The sequence below is a fragment of the Equus quagga genome, chromosome 18 (assembly GCF_021613505.1).
Source record: "Equus quagga isolate Etosha38 chromosome 18, UCLA_HA_Equagga_1.0, whole genome shotgun sequence".
In the NCBI taxonomy this organism is placed as follows: Eukaryota; Metazoa; Chordata; class Mammalia; order Perissodactyla; family Equidae; genus Equus; species Equus quagga.
Window position 1 is genome coordinate 21,076,905 of NC_060284.1, and position 26,154 is coordinate 21,103,058.

General features: G+C 38.0%; 1 protein-coding gene across 1 annotated transcript in view; it reads right to left on the reverse strand.

Annotated features, from left to right (window-relative positions):
* SYDE2 (synapse defective Rho GTPase homolog 2) overlaps positions 1-25,452 on the reverse strand; it is a 48,830-nt gene extending 23,378 nt beyond the window's left edge. Inside the window, exons 1-4 of the mRNA XM_046645589.1 lie at positions 24,045-25,452; positions 14,505-15,200; positions 8,291-9,393; positions 3,518-3,644 (exon numbers count right to left, since the gene is read on the reverse strand). Of these exons, the coding sequence (XP_046501545.1) occupies positions 3,518-3,644; positions 8,291-9,393; positions 14,505-15,200; positions 24,045-25,353 (3,235 nt within the window). The 5' untranslated portion in view covers positions 25,354-25,452. The remainder of the gene's footprint in view (positions 1-3,517; positions 3,645-8,290; positions 9,394-14,504; positions 15,201-24,044) is intronic.
* Positions 25,453-26,154: the final 702 nt, after the last annotated feature.

The following is a 26,154-nucleotide window of genomic DNA, read 5'->3' on the forward strand; positions in this document are numbered from 1 at the left end:
GTGAGACTCTGTCCCCTGGGAAAATGGCCCTTATCCTCTACCGGCACCTACCATAACAAAAGATTAACTCACTAAAACCAGAATATTGAATATACAAGTAGAGAACCATGAGAATCATTCTTTCTCAGGTAAAACTTACATAGATAATAAAGATACACTAGAGTAGGTAGATCTGAATGTAGAATCATTGACATTTCCTGAAGTTAGTACTACAAATTAATTTTTTAAATCCATTAATCTACCCCACCCTACCTCACGTACACTTTTTGAACTTACTGCTTTCTTTAGGCATACTCTATACGTATTACTCAGATCAAATGGCTCTCACATACTGCCTCAGTATATTTTCGTTTCTAAATCTATGACCATTCCTCAATGTTTTGCATTCCTTAGTGTTTACATACTTGAGACGTCTGTGTTCAACTCAGATGAAGACAAACAGAAGTAATTTGGAAGTTAGTGTGCCAGAGATCAGAGAACATATACTATATATGATGGGAAAAATGTATATTAAATATGTGTAAATGAAGAAAATTATTAATGATTTGAAGATAATTTCTGGCTTATTTCTGATCAAGTTTTCTTTCAAAGGAAAATAAAAGAATTGAGGTAGGATTAAAATCAGAAAAAGGTATGGCCAAATGAACTTTTAAGTACTGAACCCAGATACTGATTGTGTAGCACTGACATGTGAAGTCTATTTTACAGTGGGCAGACACATTCAAACTGAATTTTCCTCCTCAAGAGATTTATTCTTTTCTAATAATCCCTAAGTAATAAATATTTTGACTTTTCTAATTTCTTCTATTGTTCTGGTAAGTAAGCCCCATAACAAGTGTGAATAGATTTCATATCTTAAATTTTGCATCTGATTGAAAAAATCTGGTTTGTCAGGAGCACTTCATTCTGTATTCCAGACTAACTACTAAGAACACATTAAACTGTAAGTAAACTCTTTCATTCACTTCATTAATTTCTCATTTTTTAGACCTACTGAACTGTTAATTATATTTCAAAGTTTACTCAGAAATGTGAGTTCACATGGAAAAAACACATGAGGCAACACCATTACTGGCCAATTTCCCAAATCAACAATACCCTTTATTTTGAGCCAAGATGAGACCTTCTGTATAATTTATTGCATTTCCAATGATCCTTCTCAGACAAATATTAAATCATTTCATTGGTTTTTTATCAAGAAAGAAAACAGCTCTATGTTCTTTTGAAAAACAGCTTCACTGAAATGGAACAGTACAAAAAATAGAGCCACGAAATAGCCAATTCATAAATTATGGAAACTCTCAATTTTAGATAAGAATGATATAAACCTAATGTTCATTGACCTGTTGTTCATATCTTCTGCATACGCTGTAAATTTCCAACTACGGACCTTCTCTTATAGCAAGTAATCAATTCAAACCACATCACTTCATCTTTTAAAATCATACATGTTTGACATAATTTTTATTTCTAAGATAAGGCTTCACCGAGACAAAACTTCCTTTCATTTAGTTGTAGAGTGTAGTTTCCTGAGAATTGCTATTTATAAAACTTCTCTTCAATGAATTTATAAAATGGATTTTGTTAATTACATATTATTAAGGAAAAATTCTACTATTTTGTAGAAATGATATTTTTCTTATAGAAACGATAAGCCTTCTTCTTTTACAAAAATAAAAGTAACCATTATTTCTGATTGGCTAACATTTATAAGAAAGAAAAAGTGCCTTGGTTTGTTTTCTCTTAGAATTAAAATGCTTAGGATCAAAGTTTTGGTTATCCAAGAGTATACATTAAATATTCTATGAGAATATAGTCATTCAGAGTTCAGAGATTGAGAACCTCAACTGTTTAGAAGGCCTCAATTCCAAAAGTAAGGTTTAAGAAGATTTCAACTAAGAAAAATCTCTTCAATATGTGCAAGTGGAACTTTCCTCAAATTCTCACCTAGAAAATTAACTGTATGTAAAATAAGAAAGCAAATTAGAAGAGAGAAACACCCTATAACATGGGAAAAAAATGGCAGTTGACAGTAGAGAGAAGGGAAAGAGCTATCAAAATACACAGAAGATCTGGAGATCCATAGCAGAGCATCTGTAGGGGAAAGGATATGATATCTGAGACATGCTTCATAATAATCCAAGTTTGCAGAGAATCAAATGAGAGGTATAAATGAGACAGGTTTGGTCATGTGTTGTTTATGGAAGCCAGGTGATGGATAAAGAGGGTTTATCACAGTATTGTCTCTACTTTTGTACATGCTCAAAAACTTCATTAACAAAAAGTAAAACAACAAAAACAAATATGGAATTATAAGCCAGTAGTCCCTGAAGATATCAATTAGTTATGAATAATCTCCTAATAGCCCAATTCAAAGGTCTTTTTTCTGTTCTCATCTTACATGATCCCTCCACAGAATGACACTGCATTACACTTTTCCTTAAACTCTGTTGTCTTGTTCCCCAAACTTTCTGACTCCTTTTCTCTCAGTCTCTTTAGCTGTTTCTTCTTCCTTTGCCTGCCTCCAAAGTTAGGAGATCCTCAAAGTTCCTGTCTTTTCAAACAAATGGACAATTGCAAGGCGTTAATTACAACTACATCCCAATGTCCCTCAAACTGCCATTTTCTACCCCCAGCTCTCAGGTGCACTGGAAGCGTGTTTCCCATGCTCACCTTGGATTACGTTCACCACTTGGGTAAATAAAAAGACCCCTCAAATTCTACTCCATCCTCTTCTTAGCTGTAGATGAGTACTCTCAACTTTGCTTTATATATCCACTTAGGTCTCCTATTGGTACCTCAAAGTCAATATATAAGTTTGAAAAGAAACCCAATTTATCATCGTTCTCTCCATTTCTCCACTAAAAGCAGTAGCTCTCCTCCCAGCTTTCTTCTTTCTTCTAATGGTACCCAATTACCCAGGTGTCAAAGTCATGTTTGTCGGGGCCCTCTTTCACTTCTATTCCCCCTATTGCTACCGCGACGGGACTCCTTCAGCTCTCATTACCTCTTTGCTGGGACTACTGCCAAGGCTCCCTCACTGGTTTTCCTTCCTCTGGTCTCTTCTAGCTTCAACCCATTACATAGAGTTACCAGATTAATATTCCTGAAGACTATCTCTAAAGATTTCACTCCCTGCTCAAAAATCTTTGATGCATCCCTGCCTAGTAAATAAATCTAAGTTCTCTGACCAGATAGTCAAGCCTTTACATCACCTAAGCTCCAGTCAAACTGAACTCTGATGGCATTTTATTTATCCCTCTATGAAGAAAAGGTACCCTTTTCCTTCTGCTAGCTACCACAGCTAATTCACTGTGGGTCTTACTTCTGCCCAAGAATTGAAGCTGTTGAAGGGCGGGGACCTCCCCAGAGAAAATAACACAGTAGTGTTTGTGAAAGAAGGGAAATAAGACTTCAGAATAAAACCAAATTAAATTTAGGCTACAAAATAGTATTTCAGTTCTCTCTCCTACAGATGTTGTTTTTCCAGTATGTGTACATAAAATCTATTTCTTACCTGTTATTACATTTATATCTGGGTACTGGTTTTCACAGAGCTCAACAGCTTTACTATCCTTCTCAAAAGCCTCTCGAAGTTCTTTCTTGACTGCTGCCGAACCACATAATCGGTAAAGGCCTACTACCTAGAAATAAAATTATGGCCACATTCTGTAAATTTGATAAAAAGAAAATGTAATTGTACAGTATGTATAAATCACATAAACTTGGCAATCAACTATGTTCTAATGGCATTTAATTAAAAATACCTCAAACACAGCTTTTGAAATCTCACCACAGACTATATTCATTAGTTTAATTAGAACATTCCGTTCTTTCATTTAAATTCAAACAATATACTATGATTTCTGTAGTGCTGGCTGTCTTACCTTAAACAAAGATAAATCTCTTCCATTTAGTTTTATATGTTCAACCAATATCTCCATGTCCCAAGATGCCCTTTTATATCTTTTGCTCTAGACTGAAGTAACACAGCACAGTGGTTAAACAGGGGTTTTGGATTCGTAAAGAAAGCCCCACTCCATCACTCCTCGCTTGGTGAATTTGGGCAAGTTATTTAATCTCATTAAAACTCAGTTTATGTATCCACAAAGAAGTATACACTACTTGACATAAGGTTCCAATATACTATTTGCATGAAGTTACCTTTTTAGGGAAAAAAAAGATTCTCAGGAGGAAACAAAAGCAAACCTAGGATTTTTTAACTTATCAAATTAATTGACTATAAAGTGATAGAGGAAATTCAATTAAAATAACATATTAAAGGTAAAATAAAATCTCTAGTTCAAATGTATATAAGCTGCATGACACCATCCACCTTCCCCTCAAGCTACACTAAAACAATTTGTTTTTTAAACAGTTCATACAGGTTCTAAAATAGCAAGTCTTAAGAAGTTCACTATGAATTCTTGAGAAGAAATCAACACGGTATCTGTAAAGAGAAAACATGCCTGATTAAGCAATTGGAGTTTTTCAAAAGAATAAACCTTCAAGAAAATTAAGGAAAATAAGTGGGTGTCACCTATACTTCATATTATAGACTATTTAGGAAGTTCAATCACCTTGAAGTGAAGGAAGTTATGGATAAAGAAGTTATTTCAAGATAGAAATAAAGTAAAAACAAACAACGGGGATCCCCAAGGATTTGAATTAGGAATCACTTTAAAATGTTATAAATGATCTAGAGGAAGAAATCACAAATGAACTTTCCAGGTTTACTTATGACACTAACTTCTTCTGAGTCATCAAATAATTGATAGAATATACTATAGAAGGTGGGAAATACAGGATATATAGGAAAACTGTCAATATGGATACAGGGATATTTATCCAAAATATTTGAGATGATAACTATTAAGTATTAATTGAAAGATAGTAAGGAACCTACAGTTATTTCTAGGAGAAGGTAATGCAAGGTGCTGCTACATTCAAAAGGATCAGTATAATATGGGAAACCAGGGAATGTACTGAGGAAAAAAAATTCAAATTTCCTACTCTTATCCACATTCACAGTGCATTCACATTGAGAACAGCATGTGCTATGCTGGTCACATCATCGCAAGAAAGACATGGTAGAACTGTAGATGATCCAGAAAAATGAAACTAAAATATTGAACAGGATCAAAGGAAACGCTATCACATTAGACGAAACTAACTTGAGTAGAGCCTTTCTGGTGTAGGCATACTTAAGTGTCACAAAATCCCATAATAAGGATGTATCCCTTGAACTTGAGAAGGAAACGAGCCTAGAACAAATTGAAGAAAGGAATACTTCAATAGTAAGTAATAAATTATGGACCATGTTATCCCAAAAGCTGAAATTACAAATACATATTTTTTAAGGTGAATAAAGGAAGGAAGATCTAATATAGATATTCCAAGGAAAGGATATTTTAGGATATATCCCTAACTTCAGAGGCTGACTTTTTGAATCAAACACTTGAAGTACGTGCTTGATGCTTCCATCAGAGAGAGACTCTCTACTGGGTAGACCACGAGTATGATTTCTATAGCAATTTTTCCCTTTGGAAGCAGGAGATGGGTGACAGTAGCATTCAAAGCATTTGGAAGATGCCACAAACTATTTTGGTATGACTATCAAAACCTGATTTGCATGGTAAAAAAAACAAGAATAATTACTGACTAAAAAGGTAAACAATAGATGACTGGAAATATGGAAGGAAGCTGGAGCATTAGGAGAAGCCGCTCTTAATAGAATGCGGCATACACTTAGTAATTGTTGAGGAGGTAAACGGAGTGAATGTATTGTTCTTCAAGCTTCCAGTTCTCCAACTAAGTAACGTGTGCACAGAGTAAAGAGCTTACTGTGAGAATCAAATAAGAAAAATGCAGGTGAAGCCTCTTTGTATACTGTAAAATACTACAGAGATAGGAGAGCTTGCTGTTACAAAAGGCTGATTGAAATCTATAAAGATCACTAGCCTTAAAATCAGAAAATTTAGTTTTAAATTCCAGCTCCACCATTACTAAGTCTGTGACATGGGTATTACTAATAATAACTAATATTTATTGAGTGCTTAAAAAAAAAAGGCAAACAAGAGCCAGCCCTGATGGCCCAGTGGTTAAAGTTCGGTGCCCTCACTGCTTCAGCGGCCTGGGTTTGGTTCCTAATTGTGGAACCACACCACCCACCTGTCACTTGCCATGCTGTAGTTGCAGCTCACACAGAAGAACTAGAAGGACCTACAACTAGAATAGACAACCATGCACTGGGGCTTTGGGGAGAAGAAAAAAAAAAAGAAAGAGGAACATTGGAAACAGATGTTAGCTCAGGGTGAATTTTTCCCTGCAAAAAAAAAAGGTAAACAAAATTTAAGTAGTGTGCTGTTCTGTAAAATGCAGTGTAAAATGCAGGCACAATAAGCCTCTTTCTGTGTGTGTCAGAGTGCAGGGGGCTTGGAGAAGCAAAAGAGATAAAACAAAAAAGGTGTTTAAAAAGTGCAGTTTCAGGGCTGGCCCTGTGGCTGGGTGGTTAAGTTCAGCATGCTCTGCTTTGGTGGCCCATGTTCACAGGTTCAGATCCTGGGTGTAGACCTACACCACTCCTCACCATACTGTGGTGGCAGCCCACATATAAAGTGGAGGAAGACTGACACAGATGTTAGCTCAGGGTTAATCTTCTTCAGCAAAAAAAAAAAAAAAAAGTACAGTTCCAACTGTACCTTTTTTACTTCACAGGAAATAATTCTTTATTAAAATAAATCTTTCTAAATGTTAAGTATAGAAATAAAAAGCACTGTTTTCTTGGCATTTAAAATAAGTTTCAATAGTCTTATACACCTGCTCTTTTAAAATATTTCAGAAAATAGACTGTAAAAGTACAGTGCTATTTGAGTTACTTAATTTAATATTCAATTGTAAAAGTTTCTGTTCAGTAATTAGCTGTAAAACCTGCCTAATCTCTGACTTCTCTACACGCTGCCTGAAAAAAATATGGAGGAAAAATAGAACTTTATGAAAAAACTAACTGGACCCAATGTTGGATTGCAAACTAAAGGCCTCATTCCCACCGAGACAACACAAACTCAACCTGATAGATTCACATATCTGAGAAGACATTTCAAAAGTTTAGGTGTCCTACTTAGCTTCAGGAACCTATTGCATCTATTTTAGAGATACAAGCAAATAACGCCCACAGAGATTAAGTGATTTGCCCAACATCACACAGCTAATAATCGGAGGAGAAATCAGAATCCAAGTCTCTTGCATCTTAATACAAAACTCCACTAACTTATGCTGTTTCTACAGTTTCCATGTTAAGTTCAAGGAAGGCTATTTTAAAATCCTTTCTATATATAAAGAAATTCACATTCCAGATTTTGTGATATTTACCCTTGACATTTATAACGAATGTTTTAAATTCTGATAGCACTAAAGTAGAAATGTCTCAGAACATGGTGATTTTTAGGCTTAATTTGTGTTGCAAAAATGAGTATAAACAAACATTAATGTACAATTGAAATTTCACAAGACTGTAACCTATCAATAACTCAATAAAAAAAAATGAGTATAAACAATTACTTGTACCTCAGAATAATATCCTCAGTGATATGCTGATTCTCACTGTCATAATCTATACGTATTAATGAAAATAAAGAAAGATAAGGTCTACTAACTGGTTAATATTTACATATCTTGTTATAAATAAGACCAGGTTTTCTGTTTGTTTTAATGGGCTGTTTTCACCTTATTTAAAAGGAAAAGAGAATGAGATGTGTTTTATTAGTAGGACCTCTCCTCATCCTCCATGCTATCCCAAAGTTAAGACACAGATAAGCTTCTGCTTTCCAAAGATGAGGCAAAGTAGAGAATAAGGGCAGGGAGTCAATTTTAAAAGTGAAGAGGAGTTACAAGATTCACTGTTGGAACTCTCTACCACAGGAATGTCAAACCAGCAGAAACATTCCTTAAATTAATTAGTTTTTGCCTATGTTATCAGCTCTGGCTTTTCCCAGGAATGCCATTGTAAAGCAATCTTGATCTCTAGGCATATGGTGCCTGCAGCTCTGTATCAGCATAAACTGTGGAACCATCTAGCCTGCTCTCCATCATTGACAACATAGGAGAAGGTATGAATTACACCCTAAACAGTAACGCAATAAAAATAAAGAATAGGAATGAGAAAATGTCTACATTAGATTTGTTATACCTTACCTTGAATTCCTTCCCCTAAGACTTACTATAAATAAATTTAATTAACTAATTAGGCAAAGAGATAAGGGGGTAGTAGAGAAACACAGTGAAATAATACCTGACAGCCTCTTTTTTCAATTTCCATAACACATTTCTGTATCAGGAGTGGCACCATCAATCCTGTATTCTCTTTCTCTACAACTTTTCGAATATCAACACCAAATATTTCTGGCTCTCGATTTATATCTAGTCCATGAAGAGAATTCTCCCACTGTTCCAAAAGAGTCACTTTCACATAAATAAGACCTCTCGGTTCAAGTTTGACAGCCAACTGATGTGTCTTTGTCACTCTGAATAAGGTGGGGAGAACAACAGTCCCGTGACAACACACTCGATTTTTTCTTGGAGTGGGTTCCCAACTGAATACTACTAATTTCAAATGCTGCGCATTTTCAATTTCTATGTTGAAAGTGTGATCCATGTCTAAAAACGTTGTCCGACACGTGAGCAAAGCTGTTCTTGCTTTGTTTACTGAATCCACCTGAATTGCACAAAAGACATCTTTCGAATCTATCCGAGGTGGTTTTAAATCCTCAGCACCATAGAAATGCACACTCATGAGCCCAGAAATATACTGTGAACACTTAGGTTGATCAGAAAAGCTATAATGTCTAAAAGCATCAATGTCTATTTCATTCTTGCTACAGATGTTTGGAATTATTTCTTTTCCTTTTCCAAATTTGTTTTCAGATCCATGTTTGCTAGATTTAGTTATAAGCTCAGGTGAATCTCCATCACTGAGGTAACCTCCTTTGCAGGAATACTTAGAAGTCACAGAGGTTTTCTTCTGGTAGCTGTGCTGAGAAGATACACTGGTATCTAGATGATATCGACTGATAACATTCCTCCTAGCAGCTGTGGTTGTGTTCCCAGAAGAGAGAATCACACTACGATGAATTCCTTGACAGTTACATTTAGACAAGGAAGGGGCACTATCTGCACCGTGTACGTAATTCAAGGTTCCCTTAACGCTCAGTTTTCGGCTAAGTTCTGGCAACCTTTTCATTTTCATGGAAAGTTTCCTCACAGTTCGTGGAGATTTTATTTTATCTGGGAAAGACCAATTAATTGGACTGCCTTTTTTCATAGGGCTAGGGCTTGGAGAAGATGGTTCTATAACTCCCAAATCAGTCTTACTTGTAGCAGCTAGGATCCCAGGACCTTAAAAAAAAGAAAAGATATTATAAGTTGATATGTTTTCATTCCTACTTTTACTCCTACTTTATAAACCATCAACTTAACAGACTCACAGGGACAAAAATTCCTCCCTTGTCTCATCTCAATAGGGAGACTTAGTTATCAGTTTAGGTGCCTCTCCGTTAACATATTTAAGCAGAATATCAAGGATCTCCAAATGGCTTACAGTGAGCAGCAGCATCTTCCTCTCCATCTGCATTTCTATTCTGAAGGTCTGGAGGAAGGGTAATACAGGCACCTTTTTAAAGCTTTCCCACTGCAATATACTTCAGTGAGTACGTTATTTTATAACTGTAAACAGCGAATATCAGGGGAAATTTGGAAAGCTTCTTATTTTAATGTTTATTTTAACATATTAAAACACTTATTTTAACACATTTCCTATTTTAACATGTTTACTTAGAAATCCTAAATCTTACTATAAGAATGTTTCCTCTACAATCCTCTAAAAACTAAATTTTATCGCATAACAGTGCTGGTTTCAAAGAAAGTTAAAAACAAGTTTATAATTTTGACAACAATGAGCCCCTCCTTATTCTAAAATTCTATTAGAACACTTCACCAAATATTATATAGAATAAACTCTAGACAACCAAGAATAACCAAATATTGAACATCATAAATCTAACTAAATAATTTTCAAAACGGTAAAGACATTTTCTTTCTTGTTTTATTTGTATACAATAATTCCCTAGAATTTCAAAAGCTAAATTAGGGCCTTTCCTTGTAATTTCAACATATTAAACAACAATGCAGAGATATAAATAAGTTTTCTTATAATTTTCAGTTTTCATAAAGAACAATGCATTGAAATGTTTTTGAATTTTTCTCCACACAAAAATAGCTTCATTTTTTTCTTAACGTCAAAATTATCGAGGTTTACAAAAAGTTTTTAAAAGATACAAAAAAGTATAAATAAAGTAAATAATAACCTAAACTGCACTACTAAGAGATTAAGCATTGTAAATACCATGGTAAAATACTACTACAAGTAGTTTAATATGAAATGATTAATATTTAATTATTAAAAATTAAATATTTAATTATTAAATTAATATTTAATTATTAAAGCCAATAACACCAGCCAACATTTATTGAGCTAGACAACATATGAAAAATTAATTTAATACTTAGTATCCACAGATTCTCATTTAATTCTCATAATAACCCTATGAGTTAAGATACCACTAGCTCCCTATTCTCCAGATAAGGAACCTACGCACAGAGGTGTCTAATTTGTCTAAGATAACATAGCTAGTAAGTGGCAGAACCAGGATTCAAACCTAAGCATAGTTCTTCAGAGCCAGTGCTCATAAATACTACACTTTCAGCCTCTCCATCCTTCTAAACATTTTTCTGTCCATATTTTTAAAGACGTTTTCTCAACTATTATTAAGAAGTTATTCTATTTAACCTTAAACTTTCAATCTCCCAGTAAAAAAAAAAAATGTACAGACTAACCAGTTTCATTTTTATATTTGAACCTGTTCCTAGTAAGCTTTCAAACAAAGCAAAATTAAAAATCTTCTAAAACCTATTATTATACAAATTTAAACTGTTGCATTAAAGAAACAAGCTAGTATTATCCCAATTATTTAAAGTTTAAATTAACTTTTCCTACTTTATCTAACTATTCGTTATAAAGATCCCTAATGACCCTAATATTGGAGGCTACTCTACACTATACTAGAAATGAGAAAAAAAGCTTTATTCATTTTAAAAATCAATAGGTTAAATACCCTTTCCATAAAGTATCAATACAATATTCTCCCTCCACCCCTCTTTATGTGTCCAATAACAAAGAAGTGGTTTCTTTAGAGAGAAAGGACTATTTTAAGTATGCCTGCTAGGCTTTTCTGGTAAGCAACTAATAAGAAATGGAGTGTTTGATAAACTAGACAAAGCATTGCCTTGTACTGTAAATTGCAGTACAATTCTACTGGTTTACTGCTCTAAAAATTCTATGGTATCAGAGACCTGCTTTAGTCTACAAGCTATCTATTTTGTCACAGCATAAAAAAGCTCCCCAGTATACTGAATTGCTCTGTTTCATTAAATTATTAAGGAGTTTAATCTAACATTCTGACTTCTATTTTACACATTGTACATTAAATATTTCCATTGAAGTCCTTAACTAATTATTAAAATGAAATACTGTATATGTTAGCAATTTCTACTGCAGACAAGACTGAATTTATTAAAACATAAATGCTTTGTTTTTAAAAAGTCCAAGAGGGAAAATATTACCAAATTCAACAATCACTTAAAATTAAACTACAATTGTACTAATCAAATTACAGACTTGCTATATGGGGAAAGCACAAAATGAAAATATTTAAACATAAACTTATGACGCAGGCTAGAATCAAGTGAAACTGGCACACTCCTTCAGCACCTGGAACAGTAACGGGCAAACCGCAGAGACTCAGCATTTATTGAATAAATGAATTATTCAACCAACCAACCAATTGTTGGCTGCCTGCAAATTGGTAAACATTTTAGGAAATACAATAAAGGAATTACCAATAGTAGTTACCGGCCATAAAGACCCAGTAATGAATCTAGTACTCAGTCCCAAGGAAGCAAAAAAGATCCTAACGAAAATCATTGCCACAGTAGTGGAGGAAACAATCTATTAATGCCCAACATTAGGGAACCGGTCAAACAGACTAGGGCACGTCAACCCAATTAAATACTATAAAGACTGGGAAACAATAACATTAATTTTCATGAATAATACAGGATGAAGATACAAGTAAAAATAGCAAAAACCAAAAATAGTCCACTATGATTGCAACTAGACAAAAGACACATGTACATCTAGAAGTTAATAAGCAAAAAACAAGTCCTAATTCTGTTATGATTAAAAAATTGTTTATATTCAAAATACTTTAGCTCTCCTATTCCTTGATCAAAAATTTATTTTGAAATTCGACCATTCTCTTTGCCGATTTCTCAACAGTCTTCTGCCAATATTGCTAAAGAAAACAGATCACTAGATAACTTTTCTGATCAAACTTAAACAAAAGGAGACAGCATATAAATAAACTGTCTAAATACTTCCTTTGGTTAATTTAGGATTGTGCTTATTATATTTTAATAATATGTTTAAGAGAAGAATGATAGTAAGGACACATAAATGACAGCCCTACTGTACTTACAAGTTTTGGGGGGTCTTTTTGTAATGTCTGTCAGCCTTTCCAGCTTCACAATTTGCCACAGACATAAAAAAAGTTTAAAGGCAGTAACCTAAATCAAAGTGTGTATCACTTTAGACAGTGGCTTTCTAGCTTTGCTCTTGTCCTCATTCCCTCTTGCCTTTTAGCAACATTTCACAGGCATCACTATCTGCCATACCCCTGCACGCCTTCCCATCACTCCATCCTGATCACAGCCTGTGTTCCAAACTGTTATTTTACATAGTATTTGTTCCTCTCTCCATCCAGACTACAAAAGAAACAAACATTAACTCTGGAAAATCAGTCTACAATTAGAAATGCACACACACACACACACACACACACACAGTTTTAATTACCTTCAATCCCAACACCGCCGGGAGGGGGGTTAGACTAATATTTCTAGTATAGTTTTCAGTGCTTCTTTTAAAATTGACATCATACGGGACACACTGTATTATAACTTGCTTTTTCTCTTAACATAACATTTACTCCGCCTCCTCATATCTCAGAGAAAAGGATACCAGCCACAAATACCAGGTGAAATTCAAGGTGAATTATCAAGCCTGCTACCACTATGGGCAAGTGGAGCCTAAACGCATGAGAAAACTCTGAGAAACAATGCAGATTTATCCCACTCAAGGGCAGAGAAGCTGGCGTAGTCCTACCCAACTCCTGTCAGTCCTGGTTGAGAGGCCCTCCTAGGCTCCCTCTACCACTTCCAGAGAGAGCCCTCCAGCAGAGATGCAGATACTGATGGTTGGAATAGGCTGTCTCCATTTAAATAAGTAATAAAACCCAAGGGATATGGACACGGTACTGACAGCATCTGCTATACCTCACATCTTCGAATATTCTGTATCATTTCAAATTTTATAAATTAAAATGACTTCCTATAAAACATAATTACTTTCTATTCAACATCTGATATTTGCAACTAAATGTGCCATATGCTTTGTTTCCTGGGTAGGGTACCTGGGACTAAATTTGAAAAGAAGCACATCACAAAACCGCAGGCAATCAAGGAAGAATAAAATCATTAGGATGAACCACATGAAATGCTGTTTTTTGCAGATCAAAAACAGTTGAATATTAGCAGCTTCATATGGTTCAATGTACTATGAATCAAACTTCAATTACTTGCTTTCTGGGTTCCCTAACTATTGCAGAACCCATCGGCAAGGTATTTACTTCTACCTCTCATTTCTTTTTCTCTTCTCCTTTTCCTTGTTCATGAGGAAACATAGGCGTAAAAACACAAACTAATGACTACTGGTACACTAAAAGTACAACTTCTCACCTGTGGCCAGACTAAGTGTGAGCAAATGAATGAATGAATGAATGAAGCAAAATATGATTTACATAAAGAATATATCTTTCTCTTCTACTCCTCATGTTTCCATTCTTTCAACTAAAAGAAAAATTACTATCTCAAAAGACTGACATACTGGGGCTGGCCCCGTGGCCAAGTGGTTAAGTTCGTGTGCTCCGCTGCAGGCGGCCCAGTGTTTTGTTGGTTCGAATCCTGGGCGCAGACATGGCACTGCTCATCAAACCACGCTGAGGCAGCGTCCCACATGCCACAACTAGAAGGACCCACAACGAAGAATATACAACTATGTACCGGGGGGCTTTGGGGAGAAAAAAAGGAAAAAAAAAAAAAGACTGACATACTAAAGCACACCAGAAGACAAAACCAAGACTGTGATAGGAATAATTAAACCACCACATACATAAAAATGTTTATAAACTTTTTTGAGTTTATTTTCATGAAAATACATTCACTTTGTAAGATAAAGTACATAGCTATGACAGACATCTCTATTTAGTTTTAGCTACTACCAAAGATTTGGAAAACGGAGAAGAAAGAAAAGGCAGATACATGCTCATCTTTACCTGCAAATGGAGATTTCACCAAGGGAGTGTCCTCCACCGTTATACCTTCTTGCGTCTTGTGTCCAAGCCTTTGCTTGTACTGCTGCCCAAACCCTGTGGAATGGATGGAATCTACAGAATTCGTTCCATTTGACTGTGTGGTCTGAACATCGCCTGTGTGTTCAGAGGAGCAGAGCGAGTCTTCAGTACGCTGCTCTACTTTCATTAGGTTGCTACCAGGTAATACTCTCAAACCGACAGCAGGAAACTTCAGAACAGCAGAGTTGGCCTCACCCAAACTCAAAGCATTTGATATCCCAAAGTCATCATCCTCAGGAATGGGGTTGTACCATATTTCTCCTTCATCATCTGCATCATTTTCCTCATTAAAGTCTAGAGAACAGTTTCCTGATAATGAAGAATTTGTAGCATTACACACCACATATGTACAATATTCTTCAGATGATTTGAGGAAAGGTCGTGATAGCTGATGTTTAGGTAGAGAGAGGGGGGAGACAGATAAATTACTTATATCTTGGCATTTCTTATTTTCTTCTTCCAAATTAAAAGATCTCAGAGTACTCTGATATAGCCAATTGCGTTTCTTTGACACAGTAATGCTGTTAAGTGGCTTATGACCTCTGAACCCAATATTATCCTTGAGATCTTCAAGTTCTCGTCTCTTCATTGTAGACCCATACATATTTTCAAATAAATCTGTTTCAAAGAAAAAAGGAAGGTAGAATGTAACGCCTGTATACCAGGAAAGACATGTCCCTTGAGACCGGTTATTAAAATACTATCTTTAAAAAGAAAAAAGAAAAGTAGTATTAATCACATTCAAAGATTAAAATTGAACAAGAAAATTTTTGGATTTTTCTACCTAAAAATGACTTCTATTATTTAGAAATCAGATTGCTGGTATAAGTGTCACAAGAATTCTAAGAAAAAGGATGAACAAACTCTGAGACTGCCTTTATAAACAATCACGTTTATAAAGAGCTAACAAAGCCTTCTCTAAGCAAAACACACTTTGTAAAAAGCTTATATAGGATGCTTTGTATACAGCATGGCTTCAATTAATATTTAAATAATTTTAAACTCACTACTACAAGGACCAGAAGTCTTCAGAAAACACAGGTAATGTTCTTACCTTTTCAGACAAAGATTAACTTTGAATAAAAATAAGTGTGACTTACTTCATACTAAATGCCTTACTGATTACTAAAATTTCAAAATAACATTTATTTCTTAACCATAAAGTACAGTAGTATCTTATGCAGGGTTTAAGTTCTAAATATCTAGGGCAAAAATAAAAATAAAAATCCCTTAAGCAGGCCCAGATTAGAAGCAGGTATCCTGTCTCATGAAGCACAATACAGCTATTGCTATTGGCCAGGCACACACCTAAGCAGCAAGAATATATGGATGAAGAAAACAGTCTCTGCCCTGAAGGAATTTGCAGGGGGGAACATCAAATACTGAGATATGTGTGTGTGTTAATATAATGAGATAAGACTCTAATAATGTATATATAACATTAATTCCACATAAAGAGGAAAAATATTTATGCTTCCAAAGAGTGGTGTAAAGCTGGCTCCAATAACAATCAATAAGCTAAATATATATCATAATACTAATTCACTACATACAATTAAAAAAAAATAACATTTCTTAAAATTTAAGATCATGCCAGGCTTGTGAATTAAGGAATTATGGTCTTATACTACTTCGGGAATGTGGTTGATTCATCTTAGTATTACAGCAAGTAAAATATAATAGTCTAATACCACAGAGTGATAAAAACATGTTCAACTATGAGGAGCTTAATAACAATAAAAAAATCAGCTTCATGCATAATCATGGCTTTCAGTAACCTCCCTTCTACTGAAAAAAATCCTTTAAAACATGTACATTTGGGGGGCCAGCCTGGTGGCATAGTGTTTAAGATCGCACGCTCCACTTCAGTGGTCTGGGGTTCGTGGGTTCAGATCCCAGGCACAGACCTACAGGCCACTTATCAAGCCATCCTGTGGTGGAGTCCCACATACAAAATGGGGGAGGACTGGCACAGATGCTAGCTGAGCAACAATCTTCCTCAAGCAAAAAGAGGAGGATTGGCAACAGATGTTAGCTCTGGGCCAATCTTCCTCACTGGAAAAAAAAAAAAAAAAGAGGTAAATTTGCCCTTTTTTAATCCTATACATTACCCAACCAACCAGATTAATTACAAAAAAACCCCAAAAAACCTTAAACACAAACTAGTTTTCAAGTTCAATTAGTTCCAGAGGCAGGAATAGACTAGGAATCAGAAGGGAAGGAAGCTCCCATGAACAAACACCTACTATGCCAGACATTTATTTACTCAGCAAATACTTACTGATTGCCTATTACGTGCCAGGAACAAGAGAGAAAGCAGTAAGGAAGCCCTTAACCTCATTTAACCTCCTCAACAATCCTGAGACAGGTATAATTATTTCCATGAGCTTCAAAAAATATGAGGAGTATGGTCAAGGTGTTAGCCCTAGGATTCAAACTTAAGCCTGTCTAACCCTGAAATCCATGCTCTTACCCATCTCCCCACACCATGATATCCACTAAACATAGGGAAGTAGGCAACCCTCTGAACATGGCAATAATGTCAACCAGTTAACCCTGTAGGGTGGCTGCTGGTAAGGATTAAGTGAGATAATGTTCAAAATACTTTGAAAACTATATAGTACTATTCAGAAAAGTCAAGTAACTTGCCCAAGATCACCCAGATGGTGAAGGGAAAAGGCAGCACTCAAAATAAACTCTTCTGACTGCAGAGTTCATAGCTGTACACCTGGGCTACCACTAAGGGATACCCACCTCTCTCTCCAGGATTTAACATGCAAACACGTAACAGATATTCAATAAATATCTTGAATTGATTTCGTTTGATTTAATTAATGAAAACCTGAAGATTCAAGTCTTTCTTTGGTTCTGTGTCCTTTACACTTAAAATTCAGAACTGAAAATCAACACATACTCAGGCATCATTGAGGCTCCTGGGTTTTAATGACCATATCCTCTTGCCAAATGCATTAAAATCTAGATCAATTTCACATTTTAGCCCAAATCCCATATTATTTAGTACCATTTCAGACCTTCGCAGAATACTATACGTAGTTTTGACACAATTATAAACTTGAAACAAAAAGTATAAAATCATACAACTTACAATGGCTATGAGCCACATCTAACATTACCTTTTTCTCAGATGTCTCTCAAAACATGCAAAATTTTATATAGACACATTATTTTGAGTTCTATTAGAGTTTTTTGACATACACTATATATAAAATAAACAGACTTTTACTAGTACTACACTCCAAGGAACCGCAATGAGAAAAATAAAGCTAACAGCATCCCATATTTAAGCCAACTGATACTTCTATTGACATAAGCATTTAACGAGGGTGTAATATTAAAAGGCATAATTACACTGTGAGATACACTGCAACTATTTTTCATGAAACTCCAAACTGCAAAAACTTGAAACCAAATAGTCTGACTGCTATTGCTGAATATTTCAAAATACATGATGCTGAAGTTTAAATTTAGAGACAAACAGGTGCATTATTAAAATTTCTGATAAAGGCCAAATTGATTTAGTTATTTTAAGTGAATATAAGCAATACATTATTTAGGGCGGCAAATTTTACTGAGAAACTATTTATAAATAATTTAAAGCTTTTCACTTATATCTCAGTTAATTAAATAGATGCATATAAATGTAAATTATACAGAAATGGAAAGCTATTTGCAATCTTCCCTTCACTCCCTTTTTGTGCTAAAATTAATCTTAAACCCTACTGGCATAAATTTAAAAATTACCTTTAGCTTCAGATTTTACACACACACATGCATGCTGAAAGAAGGCACAAGTAAAAAAAATATAAAAATAAATGTGCAAAGTTGCAAGGCAAAAAAGTCTATTCTCTTGCAACTACACATTACAGTATAATTATTCAATTCTATCTAAAGTCATTTTACTTTGAAAACCTAAAAGAAAATGTAGAAGTGGCAATTAAAAGTTTTCACTCAAAAAAATATTCTAGGGGCTGGCCCAGTGGCACAGCAGTTAAGTGTGCAGCGGTTAAGTGCACACGTTCCACTTCGGTGGCCCGGGGTTCGCCGGTTCGGATCCCAGGTGCGGACAGGGCACCGCTTGGCAAACCATGCTGTGGCAGGCGTCCCACGTATAAAGTAGAGGGAGATGGGCATGGATGTTAGCTCAGGGCCAGTCTTCCTCAGCAAAAAGAGGAGGATTGGCAGCAGTTAGCTCAGGACTAATCTTCCTCAAAAAAAAAAAAAACTCTATATAGTGGTGAACTACTCAAGCCAATTTTATGCTCTCAACTATTATTTCTTAATAAACCTAGATGACTTACTATTACCAAACATTTAACTAGTGAGTGCCCAGCTCAAAATCATCAGCAAACTTTCTGAAAAATTATGTACTTGAACTCTCATTGAAAATGTACAGTATCTACAGACATCTTTTCATCATTTTTAACTTTCTACTGCAGAAACAAACTCTGTTGCTTTTGCTTACTTCTCATTAAAAATCCTAAATAAAAGTATTCTTATGAACGTCGTGTTAGAGTTTAAATAAATACAAGCAGTGCTGCTTACAGAGTCAAGCCTGGCTGCCCAGATGAAATGACTAGAATAAACTTAAGCTTTAGGTTTATATGAGTGTGTTCAGACATATGTCTTTATCTTTCCTGGATAAATCTAAATGGGGTAAGGGGTACAAGAAAAAGGAAAGAAGTGCTTTTTGTATCTTATTTTTCCTCCCTTGTGACTAGCAATAAAATCCCTTAAGAAAAAAGCTGTGTGCTAGCTTTGGGGACAGGAAAGTAGAGAAGAAAACTTTGAGACTGTTTTTAGTTCCACAAAAGTAACGGGGAGGAGCAAGACAAAAGCAGCACAGAAGGAAAGATGAGCAGAATTAATAAGTGTCCCTAAAGGGGGGAACTCTAGTTCAATTCCCAAAGCTCCTCAAGGCAGTACCCCGCAAGTGATCCTTTCATTCTCCATCCAGAATCCTGCTGATGTGGGGCAAGGCAGTACTCTCCTCACAAAGTCGGCTTGCCTTTCTCCTGATAACAGTTAACTAAGCACCAGGCATGGAACCAAATGGATTATCTTTCTTCATCCTCACAGCAACCTGAGGACTGAGGCAAGGCAGGGCTATGCCTGTCCAGTAACAAGCCTGGTAAGTGGTGGAGTCTGATCAGAAACCAAGAAAATCTATTTTGTTAACCACTGTTCTACGTGGCCTCCTCTCTTGCAGATTCCAAAATATCACTTTTCTTAGTACCAGATGAGACCAATATGGAGGGAACTGCTTAAACTTGTCACACACAAGTAGTAATCATAAATTCACACAAATAAAATTGAAGCAGAAAGAGCTCAAACAGTTTGCTCTAATAGAGGTTAGTATAAGCATCAAGTATCAGAATAAAGTAGAAAAGTAGAATGCTTTTACAAAACTTTAACAAACTTATCAAGATAGGTAACTGGCGGCACTGAGAACCTTAGAACCTTACTACTCAAAGCGTGTACCAAACAGCAGTACCTACACTGCCAGTTTATTAAAATGCTGAATCTCAGGTCCCACCCCCATACACACTAAATCTGCAGTTCAAGATTTTCAGGGAGTTCATATGCACATGGATTTGAAAAGCACAGCTCTGTAACAGTCAACCACAGTTTGAGTGGCACAGGTCTGGAAAATAGCCTTAGTAATTCTCAAAAACTAAACACCACTTAGAAATATAGGACTTTCAAATCAACACAACATTATTTTCTGCTGAATTTGTAGTTCTCAGAGTTTTCCTGCCACCAGCAACTCTAATGTTCTATGGCACTCTTCCCCCCGCAAAAAAACCCAGAAAACTGGACTTGCGTCTAAGGCCACAATGACAGAATTTCTCAGAGAGGAATTTAACACTAGAAGACAGTCAAAAATTATATGCCTATTGCTACTACTCTTGAAGAGGGCTAATACATAAAAGAATTAGTTGGAAAGGTTCATCAAGATAATGCAGCTCACAAAGATAATAAATTAGAGATACAAATAATTGAGAAAAGAGAAATAGATGGCAATCTGCATTATAAGTGTCAACTTTCTTTAAGATATAATGCACAAGATCACACATCTAATTAATACTATTTTACAAGAACTGTCTAAAGATTTTAGACAAAATATTAACAAGTTACATGCCCTAAATTTTTTCTTTCATAGATCATGAAGCAAGAAAAGTAGAGTCAAAGCAGGCTCATTATTTTCTGAAGTAGTAAAAGGCCAAAATAGCTCAACCTGGTACTTTTGAATTTATTTCTGAGTACTATATGCTAATTAAAACTTATTTATAAAGACATAATGAAGTATAGTTAGCAAATAGGTTAAAATTCCTTTGTAACCTTAAGACTTGCAGAAATTTGATGATACTTACTATGTGTAATGACTTTAGATTTCTTAAATAATCATCTCAATTAGGAACAAATTGGCCAATCTGTGAACACTACATACCCAACTGCATCAAATCACTGACATTATTACAATATCAAAAGTTTTAGTGGCTCTTAGTAAGAGCCAGAAATCAAAACAAATTTTGGCTTCCATTTGTTAAACAGTCTCAAAAGTTTCCAAAATATCTAAGTAGATTACGTATCTCTATCCCATTATATAGTTATTCTGTTTTACAAATTCTAACTATAACTTTATTTTGAAAAAAATACTCACAAATGATATCATATAGAAAAATGTGATATAAGCCTTTTAGGCTATTTAACATCTTTATACAACCAAGAATGTACTGTTTCATCTGGACTGCCCAATTAATTTTTTAGAAAACATGGTTTAAAAGTAGAATCCAAGTAACATCAATTTGAACTAAGTAAACACTTAAAGGTAAAAGTTTAAAATGGATGTAGCATTAATTAAAAAAAAAAGTCTTAAAACCTATTGTAGGATTCCTCCATCTTCTTTGCAACTTTGGGGGAGTTACTTACCCCTCTAAACCTTGTTGGAATCCATCCATCTCCTCAATTCAAGCAACTTAGCAGAATTAAGTGAATCAAACCTCTAAAGAAGTTTAGAGTCTCTTTGACCTTATACAAACAGGGGTTTTGGAATCATAAAGACCGGAGTTTGAATCCACATAATAGATGGAATTCAGATACTAGCATATACAAACCACATACTAGTTTGAGTGGCCTAGGGCAAACTACTTACCCCTCTGTTTCTTTTGTTGTTGTTGAATGACATCTGTCATACCTCCATTGGGGGGAGTAATAAAGATTATATTCGAACCACAAGAAGTATCCAGAATGGTTTTAATAAGTACAACTAACCTTCATGAAAAATAGTGTAAAAAAAGTAAATTCTCCAAATCTATACTAGATAGACATTGCACAAATTATTTTTACTTTTTCCTAGAAGATGAACTGGTGCTAGGAAAGGAAATAACATCTAAGAAAGTTGTTTAAACCAAAGATTATTGAAGCTTTTGCTTAGATTTCTTGTAAAATATCTAAAATACTAAAATGGGGTAATTCTAATGTTTCATTTTAATTTCTTTTAAAGTTAGTTTCACTTAATTAGTGTCTCAATGAAAAAAATCAATGAACTCATTCTTAAGAGTTACTACATTTATTATTACTTGAAAATCTTTGAATGTTTACACTATAACTGAAGGCATTAAAAGTCATCATATGGTACATGTTTAACCTTTGCAACAAGAGTAAAAAATACCTGACTAAAGTTTTATACAGATTTGTGTTATGGCCAACATTTAACCATCGTACAAAGGGTTAACTAAACCAAAATCAGAGAAGGTAAAGATATAGTGGCAATAAAATGTAATAAATGATTACAAATACTTGACTCTTGGAAATGCACATTTTAATGTGAACTTAGCAAAAAGTACATGTCTCGTCGCAAAAAATTTACATTCTACTACTCTTTTATTCAAGTGAAATGGAATAAATTTGAAGGAAAAAATTGACAGGTTAGATTGGATTAGAGATTTATAGATTCGAAAAACCTTTTCAAGTCTGTAGACACTTTAAATGAATCATTTGAGAGGGCAGCCCGGTGGTGCAGTGGTTAAGTCCCAGTGCTCCACTTGGTGCCCAAGGTCAGAGGGTTTGGATCCAGGATGCGGACCTACACACCACTGTCAAGTCCTGCTGCTGTGGTGCCCCACGTGAAAAATAGAGGAGACTGGCACAGATGTTAGCTCACAGACAATCTTCCTCAAAAACAAAAAGAGGAAGATTGGCAACAGATGTTAGCTCAGGGCCAATCTTCCTCACCAAAAAAAAAATAAAATAAATGAATCATTTGATTTGTCCTCATTGTATAATTAGAAGTTTTGTGAACTTTGTTTCTCCCCACTGTTTTTGTGTTTACTGGTTAAACAAGGTTAATGTGTATAAACCCAGTCCTGTAAGATTTCTAATTCTTACCAGAGAAACTGACAAGTACTGTGAAAACTTTTTACATTTCAGCATTTAATATTTTTAAAATTATCACTGACACCTCAGTTATTATGTTCACTAAAAGTCTTTACATTTAAGAGTAGTTCGAAAGATCATGTTGGTTTTGGCTCAGTTTGAAGGTACTACTTTTAGAAGAGAATTTTTGCTATTTAGAACATAATTAAGAGATTTCCAGAATTCATAACCTAAATCTGGGAAAATTAAAAATCACGACATACAAAATAGGCAGCAAAATCCTATTGGAAGGACATATATACTTAAGTTTACAAATGACTTTAAATGTCTGCACTTTCTTAACAAGTACATAAGGGCCATTTGTCTTTTGATTAAAATACTAGGGCCCTTGATTTTCCACAATAAAAAGCTTACTGACTTTGCTGGGTTTTTTGTGGGGGGGGGGGGGGGGGGGGTGAGGGGATGGAAAGGTGGAGAAAAGAAGCACAGGAAATCCTACCTGACTAAAAAGAAATTTTACTCTGGTAGATTTTTGGTTTGGTTTGGTTTGGGTTGCGTGTAAGTGTCTGTATGTGCGGGTGCCTGGAAGAGACAGGGAAAAAAGGTGTAATGAGAAAAATGACAGTTTATGAAGCCCATAAAGTCTACCTTGGATCAAATTCAAATGCACAAACTTTACAAAAGTCTATGGATTTGCCTAGAGCTACAAAGAATAAAAATCAAGGCGGCCCCGCCCAACTCTAAACCTACTAAAAGCGTGTGATGAACTTAACCTTTACTCACTGTTGTGCTTAGGAGTAGAAACACGGGTTCTTAGAGAAGAAAAAACAAAAACTCCAAGTTCCTCATGCCACTGTCTTAAAAAAAAATAAAAGGCAAAACGAGTGAATGCATTATCCAAGTACCCTCGACATCGAATTAAGCTGCCACTTACCTGACACTTGCTTTGGCACGGACACCCACCTGTCTGCAAAAACAGAACCTATTCTTCGCTCTTTAGCCAGAAGCCCAGTTGGTAAACACTACGGCTCGAAGTGTGCGCATTTTGATTGCAAAGTGTCCTACCTGTCAGCGTAATTCTTTGGTCTGGAGGCACCGCGAGGACATGGCTTTCTCGCATTTTCAAAGCGCCCAGGTGTGAAGAGCTTGCCTGCGTTCCTGTGACTTCGGGGGCTGTCCCACGGGCGCGACCCTTCATTCCCAGGGACAGCAGGCGCCCTTTGTACATCCACTTCTGCAGCTTCTTGACTGTCACCGCGGGCGGCCTGAGGAAGGGCAGCCCCTCCTGGCCGTCCCCTTCGCCGCTGCGCAGCCCCGAGGACCCCGCAGCGTCCCCGAAAGGGCTTCCCGAGGAGCGCCCGGGCTGCGAGGAGCTGGGAGGCGGGAGGCCAGACGGTGCCGCGGCCCGGGCGCTGCCTCCGCTCCAGCCGTGCATCCCGCCTCCACGTGGCGGGGGCTCGTCCCGGTCCCCGCGCCCGCCGCACCTGATCCAGCTGTCGCTCGGCCACCGCTGGAAGGAAGGCGGCTGGGCGCCCACCCGGAGGCTCTCGAGGCTTCTGCTGCAGGACAGTCGCATCCGAGGAGTCCGCAGGCGGCCTCCCCCCGACTCCCCCGGAGGCGACCGGGGCGGGGACACCTGCTGCCAAGGGCGGCCGCCGCCTCCCCGCTCCCAGTCCCGAGGGCGGGCGGGGCGGTGGGCAGCGCCGCAGGGGGAAGGCGGCTGGCCCCGCGCCCCGGCTCCCGCAGGGCAGCTGCGATCCGCCCAGCCGTGGCCGCCCCGCCGCGCGCCCGAGTCAGGGGGCAGGTCGTGCATGGCCTGGATCAGCAGATAATAGGCCTCTCGCAACTGGGTCTGCAGCCTGCCCGTCTCCAGGCGGCCGCCCTCCGCCCGCGGGGTGGAGCCCGCCGACGGGGGAAGCGGGGGCCGCCGCTCCGCCTCCGCCCCCTCGGGCGCGGGCTCCGGCGCGGGCGCGGGCTGGCAGCCGCCGGGCAGGTTCTCGTAGTAGTCGGCACCGTCCTCGTCGTCGTCGCGGTCGTCCTCTCCGCTGCCCTCGGAGCCCGGCGCGGGGTGCGCAGAGGCGCGAGGGCGCCCGCGGCCCGGGGGGGCGGCCTCCTTCCCGCCGCGCGGCCGAGGCCCGGGCGCCCCCGCCTGTCCCGCTCGCCCTCCCGGCCCCCGCGCCTCGGGACCCCACGCCTGAGGCGACGGCGGGGGCTGCTCCCGGCTCGGCCGGGCTCCGCCGGGGTGCGCGCGCGAGGGGGCCGAGGAGGCCGCCATGGTAGCTGCCGCGGCAGCCCGGAGCCCGAGCCCCCCGGCAGCGCGGGGACCCCGCCTCCCCCCGAGCCTGCACAGCGTCCTCCTCAGAGGGTCCGCCATCCCCTCCGCCTCAGCGAGCAGGCCCGCCCCTGGCGCGGGGAGAGGTCGGGGCCCCGCTCGGGAGAAAGCCGCGCTCGCGGAGGCGGCGGCGGCGGCGGCTCCCCATGACCGGCGCTGGCCCTCGCGGGCTCCTCACATACTTGGCATAACTCTGCCGCTGGAAGGGGGAGGGTAGCGGCGCGCACGGCGCATGCCCCGGAGCCCGGGCCGCGACGGGGCGCGCGGGCCGCGGCTGCGGGACTGCGTTTGGAGGGTGGGCGCGGGGCGCGGCGGGACGGTGGGTGAGGGTGAGCACAGGAGCTGTGGGGCGCAGGGCCAGTTGAGGCTGCAGAAAGAAGGAGCGGGAAGGGGTCTGGGTTTGGAGGCTGCAAAGCCTCGGTGGGGGAGACGGAGAAAGGGAAAGTGCCCTCCTGGCTGCCTCTCCATCACCTTCGCCACCCTCCCCATTGCCACCGCGGCACGAGGTGTGTCTAATACAGCAAGTCCTAGCTTGAGAGAAAACTAAGATTGTTGTGACGGACAAAGTATGAATACGAGTGTATCCCACTTAGTGCAACGTGTTCGAGAAACGTTCCGAATCATTTCAATTGCACAGGGAGCTAGCTATTTAAAGGAAATTTGCAGCGATTTCTTTTCATAAAGAAGAATCGTTTTGTCCAAAAAATCATCACCGGTGTCTCTTTTAAGTATATTTTTCTTTCTTTTGTTTTCAATTAATGTATACTAACGCTAAGTTCTGACGTCAACCAAAACTTTTAAAATGAAGCCGCAAATATCGTAGTGCCCCCCTATCACCCCGCT